This window comes from Danio rerio, chromosome 22 (genome assembly GCF_052040795.2).
Source record: "Danio rerio strain M-AB ecotype USA chromosome 22, GRCz13ab, whole genome shotgun sequence".
Taxonomy (NCBI): domain Eukaryota; kingdom Metazoa; phylum Chordata; class Actinopteri; order Cypriniformes; family Danionidae; genus Danio; species Danio rerio.
The window spans coordinates 12,232,501-12,245,000 of NC_141042.1; the positions used below are offsets into that span (position 1 = coordinate 12,232,501).

The window sequence follows — 12,500 nt, forward strand, 5'->3', positions numbered from 1 at the left end:
TAAAGAAAAAATTTTTAACAACAAAATTTTAACATTTCAATCACTGAATGCTACATAAAAAAGATTTTAAATTCTTTAATTATCATATTAACATGCCAATTAAATAATTTAAAACGTATTTTACAAAGCATTTAATCGTAAAAATTTTCAAATTTACCCATTGCTTTGCTACTAATGGACGATTTTTGCACTGTTATTGTTAAACTACTCGTTTTTTGTTAAGGATGCTAAATGCTAATAAACAATAGTGCTATATATGCAGATAATTCACGAATTTTATTTAAAAAATCTACTCAAAACTGAGGTGTAAAATTTTTAAACTTATAAATTAAACTTTTTTTAAATTGAAACCATGTGTATGTAATCTCAAAGAAAGCCGGCATTCCCTCGCACATAACGGCCTGTTTTCTGACAGTTTTACAGCAGGGCCAATATTTGCCTCTGAGGCCATAAAATTTATGACGGTCATTGATAAAGCAAATAATAAATAATGCGTAAAGGGGACACAGGCGCACTTCCTCAAGTTGTTTCAACACAGATGAAGCATGTGTTTGACCTCACTATTACAATCCCTATCATGAAAACAAGTTTGCTTGCTTAAAATATAATTTGAACATCTGTAATTTCATAAAATCTTCAAAAGCTACGCTGGAAATCATGCAGGTCATATTAGAAATGAGATACTTGCTTGGGTTTATTTTATATAAACAATTCAATTAAGTCAGAACATTTATTCCTAAATATTATGATTACGAGTCATAATGAACTCTTCGTTAGTCATAAATCATGATGTATTGCTTTGATTTTTGTCCCTGTGCTCCTTAAAAAATGCCAGAGAGCGTATTTATTTATTTATTTTGGTGTCTAAGCATATGCTTCCTTTGGGTGTGGTGTTTGATGCCATTTTATAACTGCGGATTTCAGTCGTGCACTGTGTAGTTGTGGTTTGTTGCGAGTCAATGACTGTTTACGGTGTTGCATTTAAAGCCACAGACCACAGAACAACTGCTGGACAACTAGCCAGAGGGAAATACCGGAGATTTTCCTAGCAGTATTTAATGTCTAAACAGCTTCTTGGAAGTGTATTAGTGTATATTTATGTTCTGAATTTGATTGTTTATGCTAAACACACATGGAGAGCTTTCAGTGTATAAACTATATCAGGAATGATAGCAATGTTTAGATATAGACTTTATTTTTTAATTAATAAAAAGGGAGGGTGGGAGGCAATTACAACTTATATGTGTCGATATTTCCAGTTCCGACTTAAATTCATTTTTTTTGCTGTATAAAACAGCTCACTATGATGATTAATGTTGCGAACCATTATTTTCTTATAGATCAGCATGTATTTTACACAGCAGATGCGCTTCCAGCTGCAACCCAGTACTGGGAAACACCCATCCACACTCATACACTACGGCCAATTTAGTTTATTCAATTCACCTGTACTGCATGTCTCTGGACTGTGGGGGGAACTGGAGCACCCGGTGAAAACCCACGCGAACACAGGAAGAGCGTGCAAACTCACAGAAATGCCAACTGACCCAGCTGGGACTCGAAACCACGACCTTCTTGCTGTGTGACAGTGCTAATCACTGAGCAACCATGTTGGCTAACATATAAATTTCAGTGTATTCACATCGGTTTGTAGAGCAAGCAGTTTGAGCAATTACTGACATTTGTTATTGCTAATCATGTATACATGTACTGTATATAGACCAGTCTATATATAGTTAAAGGTTCACTATAAAGAAATCCAGGGTATACCATGGCATTGTCGAATAATAGGATATGAGGATGTCCCGATCAGTTATTTGATTTTGAGTATCTCCCGATACCAAAACCTGATATATATATATATATATATATATATATATATATATATATATATATTTATATTCAAGTCCTGATCGGTAAGTAAAGTCTGATTCTCTGAAACTGTGCGATCAGGTGTGATTTCCGATCATGTGATCGGATCTGGACAAGGCATGGAACGATAACGGTTTTCAAGGTATACTATGGTTTGTAAAAGTCAAGGTTTTAAAGCCGCCAAAATATTCAGCTATACCGTTTTACGGTATATGCGAGTTTTTTTTTAATGTTTAGTTTTTTTAGGACAACAATATCTCCAGCAGGTCTCCAAGATGCCGTTTTAAGTTGTAAAAAAATCTTTTTTAGAACCTAATCAGGACATTAAAGTCATTAATTTTAATTATTTAGCCTGACGTGTTTACTGCTCCAAAATATTTTAAGATTCACAAACTACATATATTACAATATATAAACAATATATATTAAAGCAGTAATCAATATCGTAAAACCGTGATATTTTTATCCAAGTTTATCATACCGTCAGAATCTTATACCGGCCCAAGCCTAATCTGGACATCCCTAATAAGTGATCGGTATATATAAATAGCCATACCGTGAGCCTCAGACACCATTGTTTCCTCATTCTCATGTAAATTCCACAAGAGTAAAACCCCCGTGGCCAATCAGAACACAAAGCAGTTGCTTGACACATGGGGGACGCCCTCATCATTATCATTATAAATTTCAGGATGCACAAATGACTGCTTTAGTCTCCACAGATTACCTTCTTCTGTGACACTTCACACATTTTCAGTTTTTCCAACTTGATCTCACGACAATTCGTAACTTTTAGATTTTTGATTTAGTAGCTAATTCATACAATTCATACAATTTAGTACAATTTGCTTATTGACGGTTGGTTTTAGAGGCAGGTGCCACGCCTCCTTTTTTAAATCGTACATTTTCGTATGACTGAACTTGTACGAATTTATCACTAAACTGACAAAACATAAAATAGTTACGTTTCCTCCTGAAATCAGGCAGGTTTTTGATACAATAATGTTAGCCCTGTTTTGAATCCACCACTATGGTGATGCAAAGGCGTTTGTAGCTCCACCCTCTTTTGAAAAGAGCACAATCTTATTTGAATTTAATGCGACAGTCACCGAAATGGCACAATTTGGATGAAAGCCTTAAAGGGGAGATATATAACATTATTTGTGAGGTAAACTTCAAACACAAACTCTTATTTTACATTTAAAAAAGGGGTGTAACAGGTCTCCTTTAACGTATTTTACTAACTTAACTATTATTTTATATTAAAATAGGTTAATAAGGTTTCCACTTTTTTTAAACTAAACTAATTTAGTTTTTCATCAGTTTAATTCGAGCAAGTTGAAATGACTTGTAAAGTTCAGAACAATTTATATATTTATTTTTTATTCCCTTTCTTAAAATAACTCAAGATAACACAGCACACAAGATAGGATGAGATTACTAAGGGCAATGTGCTCTTTTTTTCCACCGCCAAGAGCTGTAAAATGCGAGCGATTAGAGATTTCAGGAAATATTTTTATTGTATAAGAGTGAAAGGTCACATCCATATGTTCAGGACAGACGTTCACTGTAATTACGAAGTTAATTTTTGCGTTTTGTACCTCTCAGGCAGGATGACTTCAGTTTTGACCAATCAGAGTGAGGCGCTGTGATGTTCCTGACGTCAGAGAAAAATCTCCTACAATAAAGAAACCGACAAGATGTGATGTCACAGAAAACAGCCGGAAACATTAAAATAAGTATGCGAGGCTTTTTTTAACCTGTTTACAACCGTCCTCGGAAGTACAGCTTAAACACTGTCGCTCGATTTAAGTATGGCAGTGAGTCGAAAAATAAAGAAAATCCTTATATTTTTCCCAAAATTAAACTAAAGGAAGGTTAATGCTAAAGGAAACTTCAAAGTGTGTTTTTTTCCATATCGGCGGATCTTCAGAAATCATTTAACAGCCGACAACAAGGGTTTAAAAGCCTTTTAAAAGCTCAACAAACATCATAGTGTCTTCTTTATTGACTGCGCTTTATCTGGCTCATCTGCCACACAGCGGACTTCCTCAGCAAACAAATACACACACACACATACACACACTTCGTTAAATTCAATCCGGTTTAATGCAGCGCAAGGAAAGAGCCTCGCACAAGTGTGGCACGTACAAAAACGATGCCACTTTTAACTGGAGACGCACTTTAACAACATTTCAAGCAGCACCACTGCATATTTGACAACAGCTAACGCCGTTTTGGGTAACCTAAATTTTAAAAACGCTTTATATATGTCAATAATAACATTCATGAGTCAACAATTGTGCTCTAATAGTTTGTAAAATGACGCAATTAAAGACAATTATGTTATAAATTCTCAAATTGTTGGTTCATTTAAAACATCGGAGAGCCTTAGGACTGGAAATGTCCTTGCTGGAGTTTTTGATTGGTCTGACAGGATGTGGTTTATCTGTTATAAAACTGGACACATGTTTATACAAGATAAGGGTCAGTTACATGATAAGCATCTGAGGTTTAATGCATCAAGAGCATAGGAAAAAAAAAAAAGTTTGGCTTCCCACATCATAACAAATTGCTGCTTAATGTTCACTAACATTATTTTAACCTTTATTTCTTACATAAAAAAAGAGGAAGATTTATGCGAATTTCTGGTTTGTGTCCAGTGACAAAAATGCATACATTTTTTAGTTTTGTTTTATGGCATACGCAAATTTTAGACTCGTTTAAAATTTTTTTTTATTAATTCATATATATAAAAACACTATTATTCACTAACTCTCTCCTGCACTTTATTGAACTATATTATTATATACAATTAGCAGTAGATTTGTCATATCTTTATTCAGTACATATATTAAGTAATAATTATATTAAATTGTAATTATTTTAGAAGTAAATTATACAATATATTATGCGTGTTTTAATATATATACATACATATATACATATAGTTGAAGTCAGAATTATTTGCCCCCGTTTATTTTTTTCCCCCAATTTCTGTTTAACGGAGAGATTTTTTTCTTCAACACATTTTTAAACATAATAGTTTTAATAACTCATTTCAAATAACTGATTTATTTTATCTTTGCCATGATGACAGTACATAATATTTGACTAGATATTTTCATGACACTTCTATACAGCTTAAAGTGACATATAAAGGCCTATCTAGGTTAATTAGGTTTACTAGGCAGGTTATGGTAATTAGGCAAGTTATTGTATAACGATGGCTTGTTCTGTAAACAATCGAAAAAAATATAACTGAAAGGGGCTAATAAGTTTGACCTTAAAATGGTTTTTAAACAATTTAGAACTGTTTTTATTGTAGCCGAAATAAAACAAAAAGACTTTCCCCAGAAGAAAAAAATATTATCAGACATACTGTGAAAATTTCCTGCCTCTGTTAAACATAATTTAAGAAACATAAAAAAAAGAAAAAAAACAACAACTAGGGATTAATAATTCTGATTTCAGCTGCAAATATATATATATATATATATATATATATATATATATATATATATATATATATATATATATATATATATATATATATATATATATATATATATAATATTAATATAATATTAATATTTATATAAATATTTGTAATGTTAATCATAATAGCAGCACATCATAAGTGTTTAAAAACATCAATACATTAAGTGAAAATAAGTAGAGATACTGACAAAATAGGTGTATTTTATCATAAATTCAGATTATTATTATTGCAGTCCTGTACAACAGCACCACCTGCTGCCAAAGCGCTGACCTGAATAAATCCAAGCATACAAACCCAAAACCACCACCATAGTCCTGTTAAATACTGTAATTTAATCACCTTCAATATATTTAACAAAACCCAAACAAACTTTATTAAAAATAAAAACAGCTCTACCCAACGTTTCCTCTTACAGTTCAGTGTTGCTCTTGTTCTTCACAGCTCTGTAAACATGAATGTCCCTCTGAGAGTCATAATGGACTTCCTGCACAGAAAACCTCTGCCGGAGCTCCGTCAGAAAACGCTCGTCTCGCTCATATCGAATCCTGCAGGACAACAACACCACAGTATCTCCTGAACTCAGGTGTTCGAGAGTCTGCAAAAGCGCAGGAAACGTCTCCTCCAGGTAAACTATATCGGCTCCCAGAATTAAATCATAGCCGCCTTGAGGATACAGATCTAGATTCTCCCCCCAGGTCAGTTCAGATACCTGTACTGCCTTTTGCTGTCCTTGAGGAATGTTTTCATGTACATTGGCGGTCAGAAATTCCAGCGCAGGCTCTCGGTCTGTGATTGTAACATTGGCTCCTGCAGAAAATATATTTATTGATAAAAATGAATTGATAAAAATTCACTGAAATGTGAAAAGTGTTGAAATATCATTCTTTCTTACCCAGCAGAGCTGCTACGATGCCCACCAAACCAGTGCCTGCTCCCAGCTCGATAACCCTCTTTCCTTTTAGATCCACTTTTCCCATCTCCAGGAACATGCAGAGAACTACTGCCTGGACAATAAACAGGGATAGGCTTCAGATTTGAGACTAAAATGTATAAAGTTGTGATCGTTAACGGATTAAATCACATTACGATTCGAACTGGCAACCTCTCTTTAACCCATCCAGATCTGTAACCATTAAAACCCCAGATCAGATTATGAAATTGAGGCTACATCTACAGTAGAACACAACGTTTGCATGACAGTAATTTAAAATAACACTATAAAAAAACGAATCATCAATCAACATTAATGTTCAGGCGACACCAAAACGTAAATGTGATCCCTAATCATCCGTAATCCCATTAATCATGTTTGTGTCAAATACAAAAAGTGATATTGTTAAAATGTAGACGTCACGTGCACCTGTATTTACGAGTTCCAAGTATCTGAAAATGAAAACAACAATGGTGGTTATATATGCAGAGTTTCTTTACAAACATATCGCCACCTACTGGCTTGACATGTACAATACAGTGTTTTCAGTTATTTTCATTGGCCTTTATGAATAGGGATCATTTTGAATATGATGTCATCTATAAACCAAAATTTTTCTAAATGTTTAATTTTTAGTGTGTGAGACCACTGTAGATCTTTAAGGGTACTTTCACACCTAGACTTTTGTTTCGGTACCTAGCGCGTTTCTCCAGTTAGCGCGGTTTGTTTGGCATATGTGAATCCAGCAATCGTGCTCAGATCTGCGTCAAAACAATCGGTCTGAGAATGCCTGTACGAGGTGTTCTCGGCTAGATTAAAACAATTCTGGAGCGAATGGATTGTAGTGAGAAAGCAATACAATCCGAACCAGGCTATATCACAGTGTATTATGGATATGTAATAGGTATATATGACTATATGAAGAGGGAATTGAGTAGGACAGGATGTCATTCCCACCGGTAAATGTGCATTTCATGTTAAATACGAAAGTGAAAGCATGCTGAACTAATAACGAGAGCCGTTTATCCGTTAGGAAATCTGCACGCTTGGTTTATTTGTTATTTCTCTCTATATTGTAAAGCCTAAGATGCATGATTCTAGCCAACTGCTCTGTATGAGAAAGTCTAACCTCTGATTTATACTTGGGTGTCACCATTCAAAATGAAAGCACAGCTTTTCGCTTATTATGTCCTATTTCTCATTGCCATAAATTAAAATAAGGATGCATGACAGCTGAGCGGGACTCTGCAAAATAAACCCTAAAACTCTGACCAATGTGGGGATAGTTTACTTACACGTGACTTGTTTTAGTTATTTTGGTCCGTTTAGAAACTTTGCAGTGTGAAAGCGAACCGCTCCAAGAGCAAAGAGCAACATTGTAACAATTTTAATTTCTGTTTCGGAACAAAACAATCAATCTACAGGTGTGAAAACACCCTGAGGGTGCTTTCACACCTACACTTTTGTTTCGGAACCCGTCTCGTTTGCCCAGTTAGCGCGGTTTGTTTAGCATATGTGAACAGGGCAATCGTGCTCTGTTCCGCGCCAAAGTAATCGCTCCGAGACCGCCTGAGTGAGGTGGTCTCGGCTCGATTGAAACGAACCCTGGAGCGGTTCGATTGCAGTGAGAAAGCGATCCGATCCGAGCGCGGTTGTATCACTGTGTTTTATGGATATGTAATAGGCTTACGGCTATATGAAGAGAGAATTATGAGTAGGGCAGGAAGTTTCGCGAGTCTCCGGATGCCCGCAAACGAGTGATGATCTCCCGGTAATCTCGCGTCTCCCTCACGGTCCTCAAATAGGCATCGTCGCGCACCCTTCTCACCCCTACCCACCGCATCTCTCCTCAGACACGTTGCAAGCTCGCACACCTTGTCAATCACCACCAAACCACCACCTCTCCTGACAGCTGAGCGGGACGCTGCAAAATAAACCCTGAAACTCTGACCAATGTGAGGAAAGTTTACTCACACGTGACTTGTTTTAGTTATTTTGGTCCGTTTAGAAACTTTGCAGTGTGAAAGCGAACCACACCAAGAACCAAGAGCAACAATGTAACAATTTTAATTCCTGTTTCGGAACAAAACAATCAATCTACAGGTGTGAAAACACCCTGAGTCTCACAAGACACTTCTCTCTTAAAAACATGGATGCATGCTTAGACTTGTGTTGCACATTGTACTGACAGATATCTTTACTGGTATCTGTTGCTATTGTCTGTGCACTTTTACAGTGTTGCTAAAAATAAATACTAACTTGTACCATCTACATACTACACTTCTCCAAAACTGCTGTCCTGCATCAAAACATGGTCAGGTGCATTCACGGTAGGACTGCAAGATACTGGGAAAAACAATATTGTGATATGTGATGTTGAGTGTTGCAATAACAATATTTCTTATTATGATATAACTTTAACAAATGCGATAGTTTATAAAACAGATAAATACTTTATGGTGGCAACATGGTGGCTCAGTGGTTAGCACTGTGGCCTCACAGCAAAAAGTTTGCAGGTTCGAGCCTCAGCTGGGTCAGTTGGCATTTCTGTGTGGAGTTTGCATGTTCTCCCCATGTTCAAGTGAGTTTCCTCCGGGTGATCCGGTTTCCCCCACAAGTTCGAAGACATGCGCTATAGGTAAATTGGGTACACTAAATTGGCCGTAGTATGTGTGTGTGAATGCAAGAGTGTATGGATGTTTTCCAGTGATAGGTTGCAGCTGGAAGGGCATCCGCTGCATAAAACATAGTGTTGTGTCATTCATGCAAACTGCAGCGCAGGATGTCTATTCGCATCTTTACATTGATTTAACATATAAATCACTCGCATTTGACCCTTCATTTGCGCCTGGTGTGAACGCACCATAACACTCGGCACACAACAGCCACGGATGCATTTCAGCAGCTGTGTGATGGTTGTTCTAAGATGCATCAATAACGTCAGGTTTCCTCATTTTTCTTGTGCTTAAATGTTAAAATGGCCTAAGAACTTCAGTCACTGCAATGGCCCCCAGCAAAATTCAGTTTCAGAGCCCCGGTCTACATTTAATACATACAGAATAATGTATGTTTTCAGATATTTCAGAGTGGACATGCTTTAAAACGTCTCTTTCTCTGTTAACAGAAAGCATTTAAAAACAAAACTGGATCCGGATTTAAAATTGGGGTAGTGTGAACTTACAGCGTCCCAAACCACAGCAGCGACACCCAATCGCTTCCAGTCCTGACTGAGTCTGATCCTGTGATTGGCCAGAGTGAATTCAGCTGAAGACTGATGCAGTTTTGACAGAGCAGGAAGAACATTCTCATCATAAGGAACCAAAGCCATCCCGAGCTGATAAAATGTCTGTAAAGACCAACATATTGTTCATTACAATTAAAATCGTATTTACATGTAGTCATTCAGCAGACGCTTTTATCCAAAGTGACTTACAAATGAGGACAAGGAAGCAATTTACACAACTATAAGAGCAACACTGAATAAGTGCTGTAGGCAAGTTTCAGGTATGTAAAGAAAGTGTAAGAAGCAAAACATTAGTATTTTTTTGTAGTTAGTGGAGGAGTCAGAGGGAATTGCATATTAGTAAGGAAAGTGGAGACTACATAGTTGAGTTTTTAGTCTCCACTTTCTCTACTAACATGCAATTCCCTCTCTGATATCTAATGTCGTATGCTTTTAGGCATAATATACATACCTGCTTAGTAAATCCAACGAGTTAACAGTGCTATATTATGTTACGTTTTCAATTCGTTTGCTTAGAAAATGTAAGGAAAATCCGACAAACTGGTAAACAAGAAACACTCCAGCATGGTCATTCCAGTGATCTGTTGTTCGGCCGCTTTTACTGCTGTTCATACCGACTCATCTACGCCATCTGATGGTCAGGCGTGTAACTGCTTTATTTTTAAAATTCTTATTTTAAAATAAAAATTTTCATTCAGTATTTGCATTAGCATCCGTCGAGTAAATTGAAGGACAAACAGAAAAGACTTACTAAATGTGATTAAATATAATAATCACTATAGTATGTTTGATCCATACTATAATAAATTGCATTGTACAGTATGTCATAATATTTACAACTCTTTGTCGATAAATGTACCAATGTACAGTCCTAGTATTAACCATAGTAATAAACTGAAAAATAAATACAGTAGTATATTTCAGTTTTTACTACAGTAAACTGTGATTTACTGTTAATTAAAAAATATTTAGTATCTGTAGTAAACCTGTGGTTGTACATAGCTAAATACATCAAAACATGGTCAGTAGCAGAGCTGCTTGTTTATTAACACAATGTGAATGCATATGTTAAAAATCTGGTTAATAATGGAGCAAAAGTTAACTTGTGCTGGTTTTGACTGTAACACGCTGCTTGTCATAAGTTTGAGGAAGCGACATCTTACCATTCGTAGGGGTGTTCAATACAGGAAGTTCAATACAGACAGAAAACATCCTCCCACTGGGCTCGTTGTGTAGTTAAACCATCAGCAGAGTTTATATGAGATTAATCACACTTTTCTGTTCTGGAGATTTAGATTTGTCAAGTTTTTTAATCTTACACTAGTGAAAAATGTATCACATGTTTATTTTCTTCTGTTCGCTGCATCTGGCTGGTAAGTTTAACATGTTTTCATGGATTAATTAATTATAGCTAGTTTTATTTTTGTTTTGTTGTGTTTTATACAGACGGAGTGAAAAGAGTTTCAGTGATGGAGGGAGATTCTGTCACTCTGCATATTAATCAGACTCTTACTGATATAAGAAGACAATATAGGGGTTACTGGTCTGGACCTGAAGATTCTCCTATAGTTTTTTTTTTTATGGATGATGAGGAGATAGATATTATCTATTCTGATGATGAGATATTTAGAGACAGACTACAGATCGACAATCAGACTGGATCTCTGACCATCAGCAACATCAGAACCAAACACTCTGGACTTTACAGACTTTGGTCTAGATTCTTCCTAGAATCATTTAATGTTACTGTCTATGGTGAGTAACTGAATTAATGTGGCCTGACAAGTCATGATTAACAATAAATTATGTGAGATGTTCACAGAATATGAATTAAAATGGCTTTAAATTTGATCCAAATATGTAGTGATTTATTTTACATTATTCTGTGATGTTTTCCAGCTCGTCTGCCCAATCCAGTCATCACCAGAGACTTTTTAAACTCTTCATCATCCAGTTGTTCAGTGTTGTGTTCAGTGTTGAATGTGAGTGCTGTGAGTCTCTCCTGGTACAAAGGAAACAGTTTACTGTCCAGCATCAGTGTGTCTGATCGCAACTCCAGTCTCTCTCTACAGCTGGAGGATGAATGTCTGAATGATTCCTACTTCTGTATTGTAAACAATCCTATCAGCAACCAAACTACACTTCTCAACAGCACTGAACTCTGTCAGCCATGTCCAGGTATGATCATGGGGATTTTAATGATGTTAGTTTCCTTTTTTGAGATTTTATTGTTGAGTTTGTCATAATGTAAGTGCAGATTTTTAGTTAAACCTACTTTTTCTGTCTTCAGACTCGATTCACTGTTGTGGTTTCACTGAAGCTGTGATTCGATTGGTCATCTCTGGTGTTGTGGGTGTGGCTGCTGTTACCATGGTGCTTTATGACATCATATCCATAAAAGTTGAACGGAAGAAGAGGAGAACATCACAATCGGTCATTGAATGATGAACTATGAATTAATTGTACTTCTGAGTCGGCTCTTGTTAAAAGCCATGGAAATGGCAGTTTTATATTGATTTTAAACTAAATGGTTTTATTTATGTAGGTTTTGTTATATATGTTTTATATGTTTTTATATATGTAGAATGTTTTGCAAATTTTCTTGTACAATTTGCTTGTTGTTCAGTCAGTACTAAATGGAGTCAGTTTGAAGTGATCATCAGGAACTGAATGTTGTTAGTCTAAAAATGTTTAATGGATCCATGAAGATGCACTGAAATTATTTCCTTGCAAAGAACCTGTATTGGAGTGAAAATAAAAGAAATAAAGGAATATAATTTAGTTTGGCTGGAGAACATGTTTGAACAGCTCCATATGAGGACAAAGTGGCACAGATTAAGATTAGTCTGTTTGAAAATCATCAGCAAACAGTTTAACATTAAACACAGTTCAAATCTAGACTCCTCTTCAGTATAAGGCCTAAACATGAAGTTGAAAAAGATACAGAAAAC

At 35.8% G+C, this 12,500-nt stretch overlaps 2 protein-coding genes and 1 long non-coding RNA gene across 5 annotated transcripts in view; 2 read left to right on the forward strand and 1 right to left on the reverse strand.

Moving 5' to 3' along the window:
• The window catches only part of si:ch73-2d23.1, a 17,198-nt gene extending 4,872 nt beyond the window's left edge, over positions 1 to 12,326 (forward strand). The window contains exons 3-7 of the long non-coding RNA XR_015521756.1: positions 3,481 to 3,611; positions 9,430 to 9,809; positions 10,996 to 11,304; positions 11,449 to 11,727; positions 11,840 to 12,326. This is a non-coding gene — a long non-coding RNA (si:ch73-2d23.1). The remainder of the gene's footprint in view (positions 1 to 3,480; positions 3,612 to 9,429; positions 9,810 to 10,995; positions 11,305 to 11,448; positions 11,728 to 11,839) is intronic.
• mettl21a (methyltransferase 21A, HSPA lysine) overlaps positions 5,557 to 12,500 on the reverse strand; it is a 10,647-nt gene continuing 3,703 nt past the window's right edge. The window contains exons 1-5 of one of the 3 annotated variants that reach the window (XM_087302711.1): positions 10,001 to 10,123; positions 9,487 to 9,651; positions 6,267 to 6,378; positions 6,084 to 6,181; positions 5,687 to 5,919 (exon numbers count right to left, since the gene is read on the reverse strand). In XM_087302711.1, coding sequence (XP_087158837.1) covers positions 5,908 to 5,919; positions 6,084 to 6,181; positions 6,267 to 6,378; positions 9,487 to 9,633 — 369 coding nt within the window. In that variant the 5' untranslated portion in view covers positions 9,634 to 9,651; positions 10,001 to 10,123 and the 3' untranslated portion in view covers positions 5,687 to 5,907. 3 annotated transcript variants of the gene reach the window in all.
• LOC147831518 (uncharacterized) overlaps positions 12,400 to 12,500 on the forward strand; it is a 2,241-nt gene continuing 2,140 nt past the window's right edge. Inside the window, exon 1 of the mRNA XM_087304019.1 lies at positions 12,400 to 12,500. This exon is cut by the window's right edge and continues 1,522 nt beyond it. The gene's annotated coding sequence lies outside the window, so the exon portion shown is untranslated.